Genomic DNA, 19,060 nt, shown 5'->3' on the forward strand with positions numbered 1-19,060 from the left:
CCCAGCTCTCTGCCTGAGCCCGCCCCCGCCGAGCCCCCGCCCCCGCCGAGCCCCCGCCTCCGCCCCCGCCCTCGCCCCCGCCGAGCCCCGCTTGCCCCGCTCTGCGCCCACAGCCCCAAGCCCGCCGGCGACGCACCCGGCTCGCCGGCCCCGCCCCAGGCCCCGCCCCAGCGCGGCTTTTAAGCTTTATAAAGTTCCTCTTTCGCGCTTGGGAGGCTTAGTTTCACTGCGTGAACTTGGGGCTCACCGCTGCCCTCAGCTCCAGGTTCGGGGCGAGGTAAGACCTGGGGCGGGCGGGAGCACGGCTGCGAGGCGGGCAGCAGAGCGAAGCCGGCGCCATGCCAGCGGTCCCAGGGTCCACCTGGAGGGCAGCGCAGGGGACCCCAGTTTCGGAGCTGGGAGGGAGCCTCAACGCCCACCCCATCTGGCCTTGGCCGGGGGACTCCCGCGGCCCCACCATCCGGCGAGGCCACGCGCTGGACCAGGTGGGATAATGAGGCCGTCCAGGCTCAGGAATGGCCGAGGCGAGGCCATCGAAGGGACCCACACGGGGCGGCAGGCTTTCCCCGCGGGGTCCGTTTCCTCACTCGAGAGGCGGCCGCTCTCCTGGTTCTTGAGGGGCTGCAAGCTCAGCGCCCTCCAGCTCATGGCTCCCCGGCTGGTGGTGAAAGAGGAGGCTCTCCAAATTTCCGCCACTCGGGGCCCTGCACTCCGCAGCCTCCGTCCCTTCGCTCCCCGACCCCTGGCACCCTGCCCGCCTTCGCTCTCCCTCCCCCGCCTCTGGGCCCGGCTGAAGCTCGCTTGGCGCGGGGATCTCCCGCTAGGAAGCTGCGCACCTCGGCTAAAGCTGGGTCCCTGCCACTCTGCGGCACCTGGGACCCGCTTAATCTTTTCTAGCTGCCTGTGGCTCAGGGGTGTTCTTGGGGCACAGAGTGCGGGTTCGGGAGAAAGCCGCGGGAGGGGTCGCTGAGTGCTGCGCAACTGAAATGCCCAGGCCGCAGGTGCGCCCGCGTGTCTCGCACGCGGGGGCCACCGAGGGAGTGGGAAGTTGGGGGTGGACCAGAGTGGAAACCGACAGTGAAGGGGGAAAGGGACTGGCCATGGCTTGGGAATGGGCAGCGGGGCGAGAACTAGGAGTCTCCAAAGGGAATGTCACGCGTGGTGGCGGCAGGATCGGGGAATGTGCTCGAAGGGTAGAGCCGTGCGTCGGGGCAGCGCTTGGCCTGCGGGGCGCTTAGCCAAACGGAGAGGCCAGAAAGCGGGGTAAGAGGACGGACTCCGGGGAGGCGGCAGGACTGCACGCGCGCCCGGAGCACGAGCCCGGCCAGCTGAGAAGGTGCCTTCTCTCCCGGCCTTCGGCGACACTGATTCAGTGGCGCTCCTCGGAGACTCCCTGGCCTCGTGGTCATTGCCGGAGGGCGTCCCTCCTCTCCTCGGCAGCGCAGAGCGAGTGCAGGAGGCGGATCCTGGACTGTGAACTGACGCGCGGCGCACACCGGCCATGAACCTGGAGGGCAGCGGCCGAGGCGGAGAGTTCGGCATGAGCTCCGTGAGCTGCGGCAACGGGAAGCTCCGCCAGTGGCTCATCGACCAGATCGACAGCGGCAAGTACCCGGGGCTGGTGTGGGAGAACGAGGAGAAAAGCATCTTCCGCATCCCCTGGAAGCACGCGGGCAAGCAGGACTACAACCGCGAGGAGGACGCCGCCCTCTTCAAGGTGCCCGGGGAGGAGCGGGGAGGGCGGGGACCCGCGTGTTCGGACCCCGGCTCCGTGGGGTCCAGTCCCTGTCCCGCGCGCCGGCCTTCTCAGCCGGGAGCGAGCATAGGGCGCGGCCTGGGGGAGGAAAGGTTTCAACTTCTCTAGTAACTTCAGAGAAGGAAGACCGGGTTCCAGTCCCCAGTCCGGAGCGGGTGGCCCGCGGTACCGGTTGGTTGGATGCTGGAGCCTCGCCCGCCCGCGCGGGAGAGGGGAGGTCCGAGGCTGCAGTGCTTCCCCCGAGCCTCCTTCTGACCTCTGGCTTTCTCCTCACCTCTGTGTCTCTCTGTCCCCTTGTGAGCCCCGTGGGTGTGCTGGACTGTCTCTCTCGCCGTCTGTATCTCTGTTCTCTCCCTTTTTTCGCTGGAGATCCCCTCAGGCTCCCGCCAGCCAGCACGCTCCCTGGCAGGGGCTCTGGTCTCCTCTGTTTCTCCCTCTCCCCTCTCCCTCGCAGTCCCCGTCCTACTCCCTCTTCCCAGGTCTGTCTCTGGAAAGGTTTCTGTGGGTCTCCCATCCCCAGCGGCTTTGGGTTTCTTCCTCTTTCTCCTCTCTCTCCCTCTCAGAGCCTCTGTTCGGGCCTCTCTATGGGGATTTCTCTCTTGTCTTCTGCATGTGTCCTTGTCCTGGCAGTTTACCCGGAGACCTGTCCTTAGGGCCCAGCCCCACCACCTGTGGGCAGAGTCGGGAGGGGGGGGGCGCCTTCCTCAGGGAACTTGCTCTCAGAATACCTCAGATCCTCTGACCTCCAGAGCCGCCTGGGGTGGCTCCTCCTTACTTCCATAGCTCCAGACCCCTGGTGGGTGGGGCCCTTTCCAGGGACCCTCCAATTTCACCCACCTTTTACAAATACCTGGTGTTTTTCAGTCCCACATTGTGGGTAACAGTGTGGATCTGAAGCTCTTAACGCCACTCTTTTCTTTAGAAATACAGTTCCCAGATTCTTTCCTGAAAGACCTGCATTTTATCTTTTTTCCCTCTTCTTTCCCACCAGGCTTGGGCGCTATTTAAAGGAAAGTTCCGAGAAGGCATCGACAAGCCAGACCCTCCCACCTGGAAGACACGCTTACGCTGTGCTCTGAACAAGAGCAACGACTTCGAGGAGCTGGTGGAGAGGAGCCAGCTGGACATCTCGGACCCCTACAAAGTGTACAGGATCGTCCCCGAGGGGGCCAAGAAAGGTGGGGCTTCCTGCCTCCGGGCCGCCTGACACTTTGATGCCTAATTTCATTCCGAGGGTCCCTTTTCTGTTGCTGTTTTTTAATAGCCTGCCTTCTTCAGTGCCCCGCCCGAGCCCGGCAGGCTACTGGCCCAAGTTCTCTGGGTCATGAATTGAAATTCTCATGGGTACAGCACAGGATAATTCCTCAACTCCAAGTCTCTACCTGCATGTATGTCTGTGTGTGTGTTTTCTAGTGAGTTCTACGAAGACAGGGGCCAAGGTTCCCAACCCCAAGTGGAACACCTGTTGAAGCCTTGCTCATCTGTCGGTCCCTCACGATTAGCCATTGGTAGAAGGGACGCATGCATGAGCCACATATAGTCACTGTTTGTAGTAATCAAGGGGTCAGTTTTAGAGTGTCCCTGGTACTTCCTGAAGTTCAGATTCCCACTTCTCAAGACTGGCCAGTGTGTCAGAGTGGAACCCAGGAATCTGCCATTTAAACAGACTGAAAGGTGACCTTGCTGGCACATCACATGCGGTCTTCATCTGTTTCTCTCCTTGACCCTCATGTATCAGACCTTGTAGGACCCAGTTTACTGTCCTGACCAAATAATTGCCCAAGGGAATTGCAGAAAAATGCCTCATCTGTCAACACAGTGTTAGACATTCTAGGAATTCAACACTCAGGTATTTTTCTAAGATTTGGCCTTTTGTCCTGTCAGTTCCCTTTTTCATACCATGTATTTCCCTTTTGCTCAAACACTCAGGAGCCAAGCAGCTGACCCTGGAGGACCCACAGATGCCCATGAGCCACCCCTACGGCATGCCAGCCCCTTACACCTCACTCCCAGCTCAGGTATGGGGGCCGGGGCTTCAAGAAGGGGAGGCTGGGTCTGTGACAGGCCACTTGAGCCAGTGATCCCACAAACAAAAACAGCAAAACTTCTCTGTTTGTCAAAAAGCCCCACCAAACCCAGATCATTGAATGAACATCTCATGTTCCCCTGGTGTTGAGGTTGGAGTTGGTGTTGGGTAGAGGGGTGGGTGTGTCTGCCTGTTGGTTAGGCTTCTACTACCGATTCCGAAATCTTCTGGGAAACAGACCTTTTGTGGAAGTTGAAGATTTTGGAAGCAGGGCTTTATCATGTGAGACCACAGGGCAGCTGATCTCTGCAAAGTTTTCTGATGTGAATTGCAGCTCTGTTCCATTCACTTTGCTGGTGAAGGCGCAGCTCTCCTGGCAGTACTTCTGGTGCCAGGTTCAAGCATATGATGAAGCTCCACATAAATCATCACTTTACAACACTGTCTCCATTGTGCTTCTTGATTCTTCGTGGCGAGTTTCCACCAAGCCTTTTCGGGTGACATGATGACTTGGCTGCCAGCCACACGAGAGGTCCCCTAGGAGTTTGGGAGGGCTGAGCTTGCTACAGCAATCCTCTCTGGTTCCCCCAGCAGGTTCACAACTATATGATTCCGCCCCACGACCGAGGATGGAGGGAGTTCGTCCCTGATCAGCCACACCCGGAGATCCCATACCAGTGTCCTGTGACCTTTGGACCCCGCAGCCACCACTGGCAAGGCCCGGCCTGTGAAAATGGTAAGGAGGCCCTGGGGTAGCTGCTGTGGCCAGAGGGCCTGCCCCCACCACCCCGCCCCATCCGTTCTCTGCAGCCCCAGGGCTCGCCCTCTTCCAAGCTGCTGGGAGAGGAGAGGTCCCCAGGCAAGGACACGGAGGACCTGACGCCTGGCCTGCTCTGTGCCCGGCCCTGGGCTCGGTGCGCCTTGTGGCTCTAATTCAGGCAGCACAGGGATCACTCCAGGCCCCCAGAACTGCCCTGTGTTGCATAGGGGAGAGCTCGCAGCATGCAGGCAGCATGCCCACAGTGACCCAGCAAGAGTGACCAGGTCCCCTAACCCCGAGCCCAGCCACACACGACAGGGGACGCTGGATTTCCCAGTGGCTAGCTGTGTACTTTACGTCATCTGCTTAGTAAGTTAACATGCTTCTTCCTCCCTGAATAATCTTAAACTTTATTTTTAATCTTGGGCAAAAAGTAGTCAATTTTGGCAGACTTCCCAGAGAAGATGGGCTCGTCCCTTAATGCTGACTGTTTCTGTCTACACATCTGCGAGCTCGGGATCCTGCAGCTGTGCCCAAGCCCTCCCTCTGTAGGGACACCAGGAGTTTACTGTGCTAGTGTATTTCTCTTAAACAATGTGTGCCCATGTTGCCAAGATCAGAGGCGATGGTGAGAAGGGAGTGAAGAAATACCATAAAGAAAACACGAGAAGTCTCCACAGGGGGCCTGCTTAGTGTTGGAGCTGATTGGGTTACATGTGGTCAACTGGAGGCCTTCCTCAACCCCAGGATGAGAGCTCGCAGCAGAAGCACAAGTTTGCTGAGTGCAGAGACAAGTTCACATGGTATATTCAGTACAGCAAAGCAGAAGTTTTTAGGGCTCTTGAGTCAGTTTTTAAGCGAAATCCTGAGACCAGTCAACACACAGATGCTTTTGTCTGTTCTAGGAATATTTGCTCCTTTTTCTAGTCATGTCCAGGTCACTCTTGGCTTGTGGTATTGAGCAAGCAAACAATTACTTAAGATTTGTGTTGAGTGGCATGTTTGTTAAAAAAGCTCAGAATTGGGTTTTATTAGCTTTTCAACAGTCATGTGCAGTAAAGGTTGGTTTTCCATATTGTGGTGCAGGAATCAGCTAATGTTGCAGGGGTTTCTGGAGTTCAGACCTGTTTCCAGTGCACCAGCTCCATTGAACTCATCACCTCATAAAGAGGCAGTGCCTGGAACTGTGAGAAGATAGACCAGATGGGCACAAGGGGCTTTAGTCATATGCCAGCAAAACGAGGTTCTGTCCCATACTTTCTCTAGTGATGTTTAACGCAACGCACAGCTATCGTGCTGGCATGACTTTTGGTTCAGTTTTCTCCTGAGCCCAGAAGTAGCAGCTAAGTAAACTGGAACCAAACAGTGTGTAAGTTCTTGACTGGGCTCTTTGGTGTCGGATCGGATTGGAGAGAGACCCGGGCTCACAGCGCTGCTGTGAACTTGCTGTGTGGATGGGGCAAATCACCCCATTTCTCTGAGCCTCCGTTACCCTGTTATCAGTTACGCAGGAATGTTCGTCCCAGGGGACAAACTTCCAATTATGAGACGAATGCATCCTGGGGTGCGACAGACACAGCCTGGAGACCGCAGATAACGACGGTCTGTCATGTTCAAAGTGCAGGTAGAGTAGATTTTAGGTGTTCTCTGATTTTAAAGGTACCTTTCGCACAGGTAATCGTGGGAGGGGATGGAGGTGCTAACAAAAAAGGAAGAAGGCAGGAAAGCAAGCAGGAAGAAGGCAGGTCGGAAGAAGGCAGGAAGGAAATTACAGACGGAGACTCTAAGTTTCCTTCCGGCTGGGAAAAGGCTTCTTCCTCCTTGGATCTCGGGCTGCCCCTCCCGTCGGTGCATCCGGGGCTGACCGGCCCCACCTCAGGGAGAGGCCACCCCCCTCTGCGTTGGACTCTGTTTAGATGGCGTCTGATTTTTGTTTGCAAACGCAGGTTGCCAGGTGACAGGAACCTTTTATGCTTGTGCCCCGCCTGAGTCCCAGGCCCCCGGAATCCCCATAGAGCCAAGCATAAGGTCTGCCGAAGCCTTGGCCCTCTCAGGTGAGTGGGGCTCCCAGGAGGCGGCGTCCAGAGGCTCCCCTCACCTCGGGTAGATTCCAGGGGGTGGCTGAGCACAGCTGGGGCCTGGGGCGGGTGGGAACCTCTGACTCCTGACTATGTGAGTGAGGTTAGAAAAGTTAGCCACCAGAGGCCGGCTCCTGATCCTGATCCGCTTCTCCAGGCTGTCTGAAATGAGTCTTTTAAAGCTCCCCATTGACGCCTAACTTTCCAGGAATGTGCAGACACCCCGGATTCATTTGCTGGGTCCCCTCTTCAGCCAGAACCCCCACAGCTTAGTGCAGTTTCTCAGGACCAAGCACAGGAGTGCCTCGTTTTGAAACGCTCCGCACGCTTCCAGGTTTAGCTGCAAACAGGTGGCCCCTCAGCTTCCCGGGCACCCAGTTCTGGGTCCTCTCTCTCATCACGTTCGAAGGCCAAGGGACAAGCACCCTGTCTTCCTCTGAACGTGAAATGTCTTGCAAACAAAGGTGGATTAGATGTGGCTTTTAAAGTCTCATCTCTGAAAGAACCCCTGCATCTTAGCAACCCCCGCCCGGTGTAAGGAAGGCAGCTCAGGCTTTACTGAGCATATGTGATGTATGTACATTTATTGTTTTTAGATAATGTTTTGATTGTTTTAAAATGGGGTTTGTACTTGTATTAAAAATGAACAGCTTAAGCTTCAGAATTCTCACCTCACACACTGGTCTCTTTGAAAATCAGTGACAGAAACTATAAAGTGAATTCTCAGGGTTTCAGGAAACAAGGGTTTGGCTCTGAGGCTCTGCAAGGGTGCTGCCTTTCTTCTCAGGGGCTCCTGGGTGATGGAGGCTGGGAAGGGCTCTAAGCAGAAAGGCCCGTGTTTGTTTTTAGAAACTTTCAATCCTTTTCTTGAGCACCTCACACTTGTGTGGGTGCCTGAAGAGTAGGAAATAAACGGCTATTTATATCCCATGACCGCGTGATTTCTGATGACGCTCAATGAAATGAACCTCAAATGGCCAACACCCACTCCTCGGGGCTCACGGCAGCCGGCGTTGCAGAAGAGGCTGGAGGCAGCGATGTGGGTCGAGTCTCAAGACCTGTGTTGAGGAATAAGAGGCTTCTGTGGCTTTCTCTGAGTGCACGGGACAGATTAATTACTTGCCCGTTTATCAGAGGCCTGCCATCCGCTCAAGTTTGAACTCCACGCGGTTAGGATGGAGCTGCTGCCTCTCGGGAAGCCCTTTGGGGTTCAGGTCAGGGGCCCTTGGCAACCTTGGCTTGGTCCTTTTAGTCTGTGAATCCGATTTTAAAGAAGGCTCTGAAATCAGCAAACTTCCAAAAAGAATCCATCCTGTTTGGTGTTTGAGAAAGCCCCATTGCAGGGCCTTTCTCCGACTCCGACGCAAAGCCAAGCGGGTCTCAGCAGACCTTAGGTTCAGAACGTTTGCCTCACGAGGTAATCTTAGTACATAAGCTGCACATGTGCAGCGGAGAAAGAATTTAAAGATCAGAAAAGCAAAAATGGAGAATAAAAAGCCACAGTCCCACCACCCAGAGATCAACCACCGTCAAGACTTACCCTTCCGCACACTTAAATGTGTACCGGCATATGTATAATGGTTTTTTAGCTAAATGGCATCATATTGATATTTTAGGGTAGTTTCAGGTGTGTGGACATAGTTTTGTTTTTTTCTGAAACACCACTGTACGCTTTTGCAAGTAGAAATCATTTAAACATAGCTTCTTCCAAAACCAAAATTGTTTGCTGTGCTTGAAGTGCATTTCTGTTCAGTGGCTTGTGAATCGGTGTGTTAAGACACTAAGCGTGGGCCACCCCCGTGCTCCCCACCCCGCCCCCCAACCGTGTCCGGTACATCCGGACAATGCCAGTAGGGAACATTGCCCAGACTTGTGCACGGCTTCTCCAGCATCGGGTGAGTTTCCAGGAGGGACGAGAGGCCTTGCAGTGTCTTCCGAGGGTCCTGCCAAGTATGCTTTATTCCGGTCGGGAGTGTGGCATCCTAGCAGGTGTGCAGTGCCCCATGGCTCCTTAGCACTGACCCCAAAAGCTCTGTGTTTGCAGACTGCCGGCTCCACATCTGCCTGTACTACCGGGAAATCCTGGTGAAAGAGCTGACCACGTCCAGCCCCGAAGGCTGCCGGATCTCCCATGGCCACACCTACGATGCCAGCAGCCTGGACCAGGTCGTTTTTCCCTACCCAGAGGACAGCGGCCAGAGGAAGAACATTGAGAAGCTGCTGAGCCATCTGGAAAGGGGCGTGGTCCTCTGGATGGCCCCCGATGGGCTTTATGCCAAGAGACTTTGCCAGAGCAGGATCTACTGGGACGGGCCCCTGGCGCTGTGCAGTGACCGGCCCAACAAGCTGGAGAGAGAGCAGACCTGCAAGCTGTTTGACACACAGCAGTTCTTATCAGGTAAGGCAGCCAGCTTCTGTCAGAATGGCGGGAGTGGAGCTGCGGATGGCGCTCCGGCCACGGGGTCAGAAGCAGCAGGCCAGTTGCTCCTGGTCTTCCTTCTGTGTAACCTGGAGCCCCCAGGCATGATCCTGGAATGGGTTTCCTGTCTGCTCACCTGTCACCCCATCACAGAGGAGTAGGAAGAGGAGGGGTAGTGAGGGGGCTGAGGTTCAGGCCGAGGTCTTGAAATTCTGGTGTTGACCCACTGCTCACCAACTAATCAGGTTCACGTTTTTATTGCCTCTGTGATTTGCTGATGTTTCAGCGCTTTTAAGGTTCCTAGACAAATCGTAAGGTTGGCAGTGCATTGTTGGCACTCTTGGTTATGAGATGTGTCATTCTCAGGTAGAGGCCTTTCAGCAGGTGGGACCGGGGTGAGTGCAGTGAACTGATTTTGCAGAGGGGAAATCGTGAGACGGTGCTGAGTTGTCTCTAGGTTTCAAATCACATTTTCCGGGACCCGTCGGTTTTGTTTCCCCAGTTCTGATTTCATGGCAGTTCGACTAGCTCTGGGCCACTCTCTTGAGACCCCTGCCCCCTTTTTGTGGAGGCCTCACCAAGCGTCCCTGAGCCGTCGGTGTTCACGAGGCTTTCTGGAGGGAGGCGGTTCTGCCTGCCCACTGGCACCCCTCCCTGACGATCTTATCCGCAGCCCCGCTTCGGAAGCACCCTTTGGGCTCTCGGTGCCTCTCCAGTCCCTGAAGTGCTTTGTGCCCTGCTTTGTGTAAACCAAACACGGCACCCCTGCTGCACCGCCAGAGACACAGGCTCAGCCTTGGGGTTTGGGGGTTCAGTGTCTGGACTCTCTGCGCTCACCTGGATTCTCTTTTGCCGCCCAAGCAAACACATCCCCCGACCATGAACCCCCCCACAGAGGCCAGACGAGGCGGGGATGCCGAGTCTCTGGTCCCCCCTCCTTGGTCTGAAGCCTCCCCCACCCAGAGTGGCAGCACTGCCTCCATGTGGGTTTTCCGTTGGTCCTGGGGTCCAGGGGTCCAGCGTGTGGATGCAGTGAGGCCTGCGAAGGAGCCGAGAGCCGCAGCTCTGGTGTCTGGGGTCCCACAGAACCCTGGGGGGGGTCTCCTCCGAGGTTGCGGACCTTGGGGTGGGAAGATGCCGCGGGACAGGGATGTTCACTACGGTTCCCACAAGGGCAGCCTTGCCCTCCGGGTTCTGTCCCCGGCCTGCCTTGGGGATTGACCCTCATCCGACCTCGGCGGCCCCTGCAAGACGGGCAAGAGGCCTCCGGCCATGCGCTCACTCCCTAGGTGTCTGCGCCCAGGGCTTTCGGGCTTTTCCCTTCCTCTGACCCCGGGCTGTGCCCTTACTTCAGGGCAGCCTCTTATCTAAAGCATGTGCTGAGGTTCAAGGAGGAACCCAGGAACCCAAGTGCAGACCAGCAGGCATCTTGGCGCGAGTTTCAGGGAACCGCGCCAGCCTGCCGCTGGGAGCAGCCTCCCACCTCATGGTGTGGGGGCCTTGCACATGTTCTGACGAAGTTAGGTTAGATTTGAATTCTGGAAGAAAAAAGAAGCAGGAAGTCAAATGGTCCAGTGAGTTAGCTAGAAACTTCACTTCAGTTGAAGAGAACAGTGGAAATCTTTGATATCTACCCCTTCAGGGCCTGCAGAGTCCTGGGGACAGCCCCGCACGCAGCCCGAGGCAGCCGCAGCTCTGCAGACGTGGCAGCAGCTGTGTGAGCGCCTTTCTTCTGAGGACGTGACGTTTGACTCTAGAAGAAGCGGCTGGAGGCCCCCTCCAGCCTGAGTGTGTCGAGAGGGCAGGGGCCCGCTGGGTGAACGCGGGGATCCCCCAGCACATCTTGGGGTGGCAGAGGTGGCTTCAGGCACATGTCCACCAAAGTGGGGCCCAGGGTTTCATCGCCACCTCTCACCTCCAGTGCCAGAAGGCACACCGTCTGGGATGCAGCTCGGTCTCCAAGACAACATGAGGCACTTTCTGTGGTGCCTGAGTCACGTGGAGATCCCGGGGAGCCCAGATACTGGGTTAGAAGGCTCAGCAGTTTTGAGAAGAGATTTTTAAGTAAACCTGGGTCCAATCAGAAAATTCTGTTTTTTTTTAAAAAAAGATGTCTCTTGGGTGTAAATTATTCTTTTGGCTCAACGTGGCTGCGTTTCGCTCTCTTCCTCTTTGACCCCTTGCTGCCACCTTTGCTTCTTCATGGGTCCAGGGCTGCAAAGCCAGGCTCTCCGTCTCAGGGTGAATTTCCCTGAGGGGAAGGCTGCAGCCCTCGGGAGAGACGCTGTGAACACGGGTGTGTGCCCTTCCCTGGAGGCCCACCTCACCCCCGGTCTAGTCCCGCATCCTCGCAGGCGCCCTGCTCTAGCCCGCGTCCAGGGCAAGGGTTTCTGAGCGGCTCCTCTCACGGTCTCTGCAGAGCTCCAGGCATTTGCTCACCACGGCCGGCCCCTGCCAAGGTTCCAGGTGACTCTGTGCTTCGGGGAAGAGTTTCCGGACCCCCAGAGGCAACGGAAGCTCATCACTGCTCACGTGAGTGTCTTCTTGCCTCCAGTGGTTGAGGCTTCCTGACTGTCCTCGAGGGCAAGGCCCCATTCAGAGAAGTTTAGACGAGAATTAAGTGTCCGGGCACTGGGGTGCAGAGGGACACAGGGAGGGAGGGTGTGCAGTGAGGGGTGCACAGGCACAGCCCAGAGACCGAATGCCTCCAGCCCCCAGTGTCCACTTATTAAGCAGAGGGTGACCTCCAGCCATGGGCTGCTTCTGTCCCATCTTTTTTATTTTTCAAGGAAATCATCATTTCCTCATTGTATAGGGGTTTAAAAGGATGATGCTAAATGTTACCCTTTAAAATTTTTCACATTTAATATTGCTCTTTAAACGCCACATAGCTGATCTTCACTTGATGGAGAAGCTTTTCCCAAATGGGAGGCTGCCCGCTGGCTTGTCCCCCAGACCTTCTCCTTTTTCTGGATCTGAGCCATGTGTTATTTGGAGGAGGCTAAATCTTGGAAGGACCACAAGTAGATCAGGCCATTGTCCTGTTCTCTTGCAGAGTTTAACACAGGTTCATTTGTGGCAAGCAAACACCTTTTCACAAAAAAAAAAAAAAAAAAAAAAAAAGAACGAAAGAAAAAAGCTTTAGATAGATAATATTTAGCAGTAATATGCTACATAAAACAGAGTTTTGAATGCTTAAGATTTTTGAATTTGAAATTTGGAGACTGTCCATTGATGGATACCTTCAGATAATGAGCAGTAACAGTAAAAATTATACCAAATAATAACAAAATTCAGGTCAGATTTTAGTTCTGATAATGTTTCTTATTGAAATCTGAAATATAACATCATCTAATCTTAAACATGCGACCCTCTGCCTTTTGATGTAAAATCAAAAAACCCAGCAATACATGAAAATATAGACCATAAACTTTAGAGTTTTCTCATGAACCCTCTCCACTGATTGATATAATTATGGAGAGAATAACTGATTCTCGTTAACTGTCCGAGGACTAAAGGATCTCAGCATTTGTCAATATCAGCTCTGAAGGCAAAAGTGAGTCCTGCACCTGGGTCTCGGGGGTTGGCCCTGGGTCTGCGAAGGTATCCAGCCCGGGTCCCTGAAACCAGTTGATGGAGGAAGGACATGTGTGCAGCCAGTAGTCCTCTGCCTTTTGCTGTGGATTTCCTTTATCTCTGATCCTTCAGATGACTTCTGCTGAAGCTGTTATATGTCAAATAACATGAAGGCTGGATTGAATAGTACAATTGATGGGCTGAAAGCATTCGGTTTTCTTAAATGCTGTAAATTCAGGAAAAGCTTAGTGTTGTCATTTTGGGGGGTGAATGTGGTCCACATTAATAACCGAAGTAGATGCATTTAGGGTCCGTTAACTTCTCTTTTTCCACTAGAGCAGTGGTGCTTGTTCGATTTTGCTTCTTTTTTTTTTTTGCCTTTTGCCTTCGGCTCAGAAATAGCCAGATTGTCCAGGTCATCTGTGAATTGCAAATCCCTGAGCTCCCTCATCCCTGTCAAACTAAAGATGTGGACAAATAAATCCATGGCCTAAATTATCCTATTACCTCAAACTTACTTTTAATTTGGAACTTTTACCCAATTTTCTTCATTCGGTCTTAGCGAAACGTACATTTAAACAAGTACAGTCTTTATTGACCTTTCGCGCCAATCAACACCCAGAATTCAGTCGATTCGGTTTAAAGTTGGTGTATATATGAAGGACTAACAAAAAACTAGTTCTCCAGAAGACTCTCACAATGGCACGTTTTGAGGTGTTATTCACCTGACTTCAGACTTGACTGGACCCACAGATTTGGAGGGTTTGCTGCACAGGGTGTTAGCACATCTTGGTAACGTCTTCCTAAAATCTTTTCTTAAAGGTCGAACCTCTCCTAGCCAGGCAGCTGTACTATTTTGCTCAGCAGAACAGTGGACACTTCCTGAGGGGCTACGATCTGCCCGAGCACGTGGGCAGCCCGGAGGACTTCCACAGGTCCATGCGCCACTCCTCCATTCAAGAGTGAACCTCCAGGCCGAGAGGCCGTCGCCTTGTAAATGCCCGACTCTGAGAACAGCGGGTTGAGCCCCCACTTTTTCTTTCGAGGGACGTGGAGACTGGGGCTTCGCTTCCACACTTGCGGACAATGTGTGTGGACACTCTTCTCCCCCGAATTGACAGACACGCTTTTTCCAAAAGCAAAGATGGCATTCGAGGTCTTCTGCCAACACCACACCAATGATAATGTGAAAAGCTCACCCAAGTGTCTTTATGTTTACCGAAGTGCTGTCTCCAATCGGACACGGACTCTCCTCCTGGAGCCCAGAGAGAGCCTGCACCCGTCACCCCGACGACAGCATGAGAGCTCCAGGTGCTGTGTTTCTCAGGGAAGTCAAGGTCTGAGGCTGTTCTGCCCCCAGAAGAGACATGCTGATACCTCTTCGCTGTGTTCTGCAAAGCCTGCCCAGAGCAGGGCACATGCTCTGCTGCGGGTGGGCCATGCCTCGGAGCCCAGAAGCCGGATGGAGAGACTCTGTTGCTTTCTTGAGCCAAAAAGCAGTAGGGCCCCCTGAGTAGTGCGTTTTGTCCTGTGCTGACTGGTTAAGACATTTCTTGTTTGTCTTTTTGTATCTCTTCCTATAGACATTGTTGCTGAAACTTTTTTCTTAAAGACAAAGAAAACCACCCAGACCAACAAGCCAAGGTTTGGAACTTGGTGGAGGTTCCCTCCTGCCCTGCTTGTTTTGTTTGGAGGCCGGTTCTCCATGACAACCCCAAGAGGAGGAGCCAGAGCTTGTCAAAGTGGTGACCTCTGTAGGAAAGATAGGACAGGGCCTCAGGGATTGTGTAACTGCAGACTCAGTGGGCTGTTTCTGCTTATTTTGTATATTATATGCTTCCTCATGCCAGTAACAGTTTGACAGGGCCTTAAAATTCCTGGGCTTTTTCCAAATCCATCTTTTTATAGAACCACTGAGATCTCCACTTGCTTAAGTAAACTTGCACTTATGTTCCTTTTGGAAACATACAGGTGTCTAGGCTGTGATGGAGCTGCTGATACTTTTGTCCCGCTAGGAAGTAACTGCCATTACTTTTAAGCTCAGCAATAGACTTGTTCTCAAATATTCTATTCTAATATTTTTAAATTCATTTAACAAACTGTATCCCTTGCATTAGAGAGATTACAGCTTTTATGCAGTTTAGTCAGCAACGAAGTCTTGGAATGTCATTTCTTTCTTGTTTGGGGGAGGTTTTTAGCAATAAAAAAACACATATTGACCCCACAGAATGTCAACAGTAGAAAAGGGCAACAAATAAAGCGAGTCTTCCCTTTTTCCAGCCCAAATCCTTGTCCCTAGAAGTGTCCCCAGGAGGAGCTTAGTTCTTCCAACATGTTTCACTTTTCTATAAATATACACAGCCCTGAAAACCTCACGGGTTCGTTGCGCACTTTTACGCAGTGTTCACTCCGCCCGTGCGGCTCTGCTGCCTTCTTCTCAGCGGCATCACTAGAATCTGCGGGCAAGGGCATCCACACAGTTTCCGGTGGTTCATCACCCCTCGGAGCAAGTACGTCTGGACGGTTGCCTGTGCTCCATGGGCTGCAGCGTTGTATGCATCTAATAGATGCGAGGATTTGGGGTACATTATCCTAAGGGGGCTGCTGGGGCCCTGTGGGCGTGGACCACCGGCGCCTGGAGCAGCGGGGCTGTCCCGGCTGTTCCGTCCTCCCGGAGGACTTCAGCGACGCTGAGGACGCTTCCCTTTTCTCCCTTTTCAACGTTAAGAGTTAAAAGTTAGGAGTTAAGCTGCTGTAACTCTGGAGTCTCATTTTCCGGAAATGCGCTTCCCAGGGGCCGCTCCCCTTCCCCCTCTGCCCTCATGTGCTCACGTTGGCTCTTCTTGGTTCTGAGGATCCAGAGTGTGAGGCAGCAAATGAACTGGTGAGGAGACTGTGGGTAGAGGATCCTGACAGGCGTCTCAGGACCGTGAAAGGGAGCCTCCTTCCTAGACTGGGCGGTGGGCTCAGCAAACCGGAATGTAGTTTGTTCTCGGTGGAAGATGATGTGAATATAGGCCCCTGTTAATTCTTTTTTTTTTTTTTTTTTTTGCCTTTTAGGGCCACACCTGCAGTATATGGAGGTTTGCAGTGTAGGGGTCAGATCAGCGCTACAGCTGCCAACCTGCACCACAGCTCACGGCAACGCCGGATCCCCGACCCACTGAGCGAAGCCAGGGGTCGAACCCACATCCTCATGGTTCCTAGTAGGATTCTGCTGCACCATGAAGGGAGCTCCAAGGCCGCTTGTTATTCTAAAGAGCTTTTAGGTCGCGGGGGGAAAGATTCGTAGGTCGTGGGGACGTTCATGGCTCATTTCTTGCTCTTGGGATTAGTAAAGCTGCGGGCTGTAATTGGTGTCTTCTGGAACACTACAGAGAGCACGCTTAAACCAAAGCTTCAGAAAACCCTCAGTCACGGGCAAGGGCACAGAGCACCCAGGGGGACGGTGGTGTCTGAGCTGAAGGCACTGCTCCGCTGGGGGAGAATCCACAGTCCGCCAGCACAGGGAGCCCGCGGCAGTGTGTGCACCCCCGGAGCACAGCCATTATTTTCACAACTTTTAGAAAAGCATTTACGTGGAGGAGAAGAGACAGGCCAACCTCGTTCAGTACAAACTCACACTTTGCTGCGGACTCTGGAGGGGAGGGGCCGACAGGTAGCCGTGCGCCCTCCGGCCTCCACTCTCCCGGGCGCTGCCTGGACCTCACTCTGACGCTGTGCTGGTTCATCTCCTATTCTGCCTCCTGGGCAAGGATGTCTCGAGAGCTAGGCTAAGTGTCCGTTGGACATTTGTACATAACTGTATCATGAATTTTGGATTAAATTGCTTTTCAAAGCATTCTGATATTTGTGATCATTTGTTGCGTGCTTGCCAGACCAGTGGGAATACAGGAGGACGAGCAGCTCGTGGTGTTAAAATCCTTGCAGCTGAAGACCGTGTGGAACTGTCAGAATGTTTGTACTTTGCAGCTAGGAGCCCCAGAGCATTGGGTTAGAATAACTTTGCTAGGTGGTAACCAAAATAGAAATAATGGGAAAATAAAATATTTTTATAATTTAAAATTTTAGTTATTTATAATTAAATATTATTTAATATTTTATTATTAATAATTAACAATTATTTTATTAATATGTTATGTAATTAAAATTATTTAATTTTATTATTTAAATATTTTTTAATTTTTATTTTTATATACTCTGCTCAGCAAGTATGAACTGACCTGAGTCAGAATTCATAGTAGCTTTTTTCAAATGATCTATCAAGTTGTTTTATCTGAAAGAGGGTTTCAAAGGGATTCTGTGCCCTTGAACTTCTTCTCAAGTAATTCCACACCTCTGTCAGGTACCACATTTGTAAACCTTTCTTTACACATGGGGCAGGGTTGGCTGTATTGCATTCAACTTCTTGACAAGCAAATCCTTTCACATGAAGTACGAAGTTCACAGGCAAAATCTGCCTGCACCGGAAAGAAACTATCCCCCTCCTAGAATCTCTGGGTCATTCTCTTCTAGGAGACGCTATCCCTAAATTAACCCAGGCAGGTGGACCGACATCTTCTGGCTCAGTGGAGAGGTATGAATTTTAGGCTGTTCCAGGCACCTAGTGAACCAGGAACTCTTTCAGTGTTCCCTGTGTCCCCAGGGAACAGTGTGTGGCCCATGGCGGTCCTCAGATTCTTCCTGGAAGGGGCTGTGGTGCTGTCAGGAGGCATCTGGCACAGTATGCTATAAAGTTCATTTTATCCCAGTCCTTGAATCTGTGGACATTTTTTGATCCTTGAAAGCAATTGCTTCTCTTCTTTAGAAGTTGCCGTTCTCAGTTGCCCCCTTTTCCCATCAGCTGGGCAGGACGGTGGCTCCAAAGAGAATCGTCCCAGCGAGGAAAGCCTCACTGCCCTGACGGCTTCCCTTGTTGGGCTAGGTTTCCACGGCAACCATCATCTGGCGCCGTCGGACATCTCTGTCTTATTTCTCACCATCCTCTCAGTTCTGCTAAGCAGCCACAGGGCCCACAAGTCCCTCCTTTCTCCTGGAAGACTTCCGCTGCCACCTGTGCACCTGGCCACCCTTTCCCACACCAGGGCCCTGCTCTGATGGCGTCTCTTCTGGATGCACTTCTTCACCCCCACGGATGCTTTCCTGGTCGCATCCAGTTGGGCTCAGCTGTGAATTGTGTTGAAGTATTGAAGAAACGCCCCATTATGTACCCACCCCCTTGCTCACTCCTAGGGCAGAAAGAGGATAATGTGACTCTTGTCTTCCAAAAACACTAGCTCTTGGTGAGAAAAGACAAGACTCAAGGAAGCTGGGAATTCAATTTTTTTCTTTTTAGGGCCGCACCTGAGGCATATGGAAGTTCCCGGGCTAGGGGTCCAATCCAGAGCTGCAGCTGCCGGCCTCTGCCATAGCCATAACACCACCAGATCCTTAACCCACTGAGCAAAGCCAGGGATTGAACCTGCATTCCCACGGACACGATGTCAGGTTCTTAACTCACTGAGCCACAGTGGGAACTCCAGGAAGCTGGGAATTTAAGAAAGATGAACCCTTCACCCCTTCTGGATTTCCACCCAGACTGGAGAAAGATGCTCAAGCTAAGGAGAGAAGAGAGAATGAGAAGTGAGGACACCGCTGTCAGCAGCTCCCAGGTGAGGGAAGGCTGACCTCTGCCTCCCATGAACCTGAGAACACTTTGTCGCAGGAAGAGTTGGCCCAGGCTTGGAGGGGGGAGTAGACAGGAGGCAAGCTCCACATCCCCCAAGCAAGCTGACCCCTCCGGGTGTGTCTGAGGGGAGCCCGCAGTGAGGCCCAGCACCCCCACTTCTCTCCCCAGTCACCTGGCACCACAGAAGCAGGGCCAAATCTAGTGCCAACTCTAGGAAAGGAGAGCCATCCAAAGTGAGCTGAGATTGAACTTCCACCACCCTGGTGGAATAAGAGCTAAAATGAGAATTCTGCTGTCAAGGAAAATATGAATTATATTTCTTGAAAACATTGGCCAAGGCTTAGATTTTTACCTGCTGTGTCTGTAGCACAGCTGTAGTTCCTGTTCCCTATTTTCTGCCCTAATACGCACCCCTGGAAGACAGGAGCTGGGTCTCACTGCGCAGCCCGTGCCTGCAGGGCTCAGGAGAATCTGTCCACAGCGTCAGGCAGTGGCCACAGGCGAGAGCTGTAGGAGAGGCCGTATTTTCAGACCCACTCGGGGCTAGTATTTCCTGGCTTGGATAAAGCTTTGTTACCTTGTTAGGTGAAAAGAAAGCAGCGATCAAAACATGATAAATGATGAAAATTTTTATGAAATCTGCATGTAAAATGTTTAAAAAGAGTAGTCAAAAGTGTAAATCGTATCTTTGAGTGTTAAAATGGGATTTTTAATTTTCTTACGTGCTTTTCTGTATTTTCCGGTTTCTCTAATGACCATATATTAAATACCAGAAGG

General features: G+C 52.8%; 1 protein-coding gene across 8 annotated transcripts; it reads left to right on the top strand.

The window, feature by feature from the left end:
• On the top strand, positions 205 to 16,456 carry IRF4 (interferon regulatory factor 4). 8 transcript variants are annotated; one of them, XM_021097964.1, is made up of 9 exons: positions 205 to 277; positions 1,441 to 1,717; positions 2,748 to 2,934; positions 3,686 to 3,774; positions 4,374 to 4,518; positions 6,489 to 6,596; positions 8,665 to 9,018; positions 11,459 to 11,571; positions 13,438 to 16,456. In XM_021097964.1, the coding sequence occupies exons 2-9, from the start codon at positions 1,502 to 1,504 to the stop codon at positions 13,579 to 13,581; spliced, it is 1,356 nt and encodes a 451-aa protein (XP_020953623.1). In that variant the 5' UTR covers positions 205 to 277; positions 1,441 to 1,501; the 3' UTR covers positions 13,582 to 16,456.

The sequence above is a fragment of the Sus scrofa genome, chromosome 7, assembly GCF_000003025.6.
Source record: "Sus scrofa isolate TJ Tabasco breed Duroc chromosome 7, Sscrofa11.1, whole genome shotgun sequence".
NCBI lineage: Eukaryota > Metazoa > Chordata > Mammalia > Artiodactyla > Suidae > Sus > Sus scrofa.

Excerpts from the sequence above, each read along its gene's own strand:
- IRF4 (XM_021097964.1), top strand. The coding sequence starts at position 1,502 with ATGAACCTGGAGGGCAGCGGCCGAGGCGGAGAGTTCGGCATGAGCTCC. Across the intron at positions 1,718-2,747 it reads AGGACGCCGCCCTCTTCAAG|GCTTGGGCGCTATTTAAAGG; the intron begins GTGCCCGGGGAG and ends CTTTCCCACCAG. Across the intron at positions 9,019-11,458 it reads CACACAGCAGTTCTTATCAG|AGCTCCAGGCATTTGCTCAC; the intron begins GTAAGGCAGCCA and ends CGGTCTCTGCAG.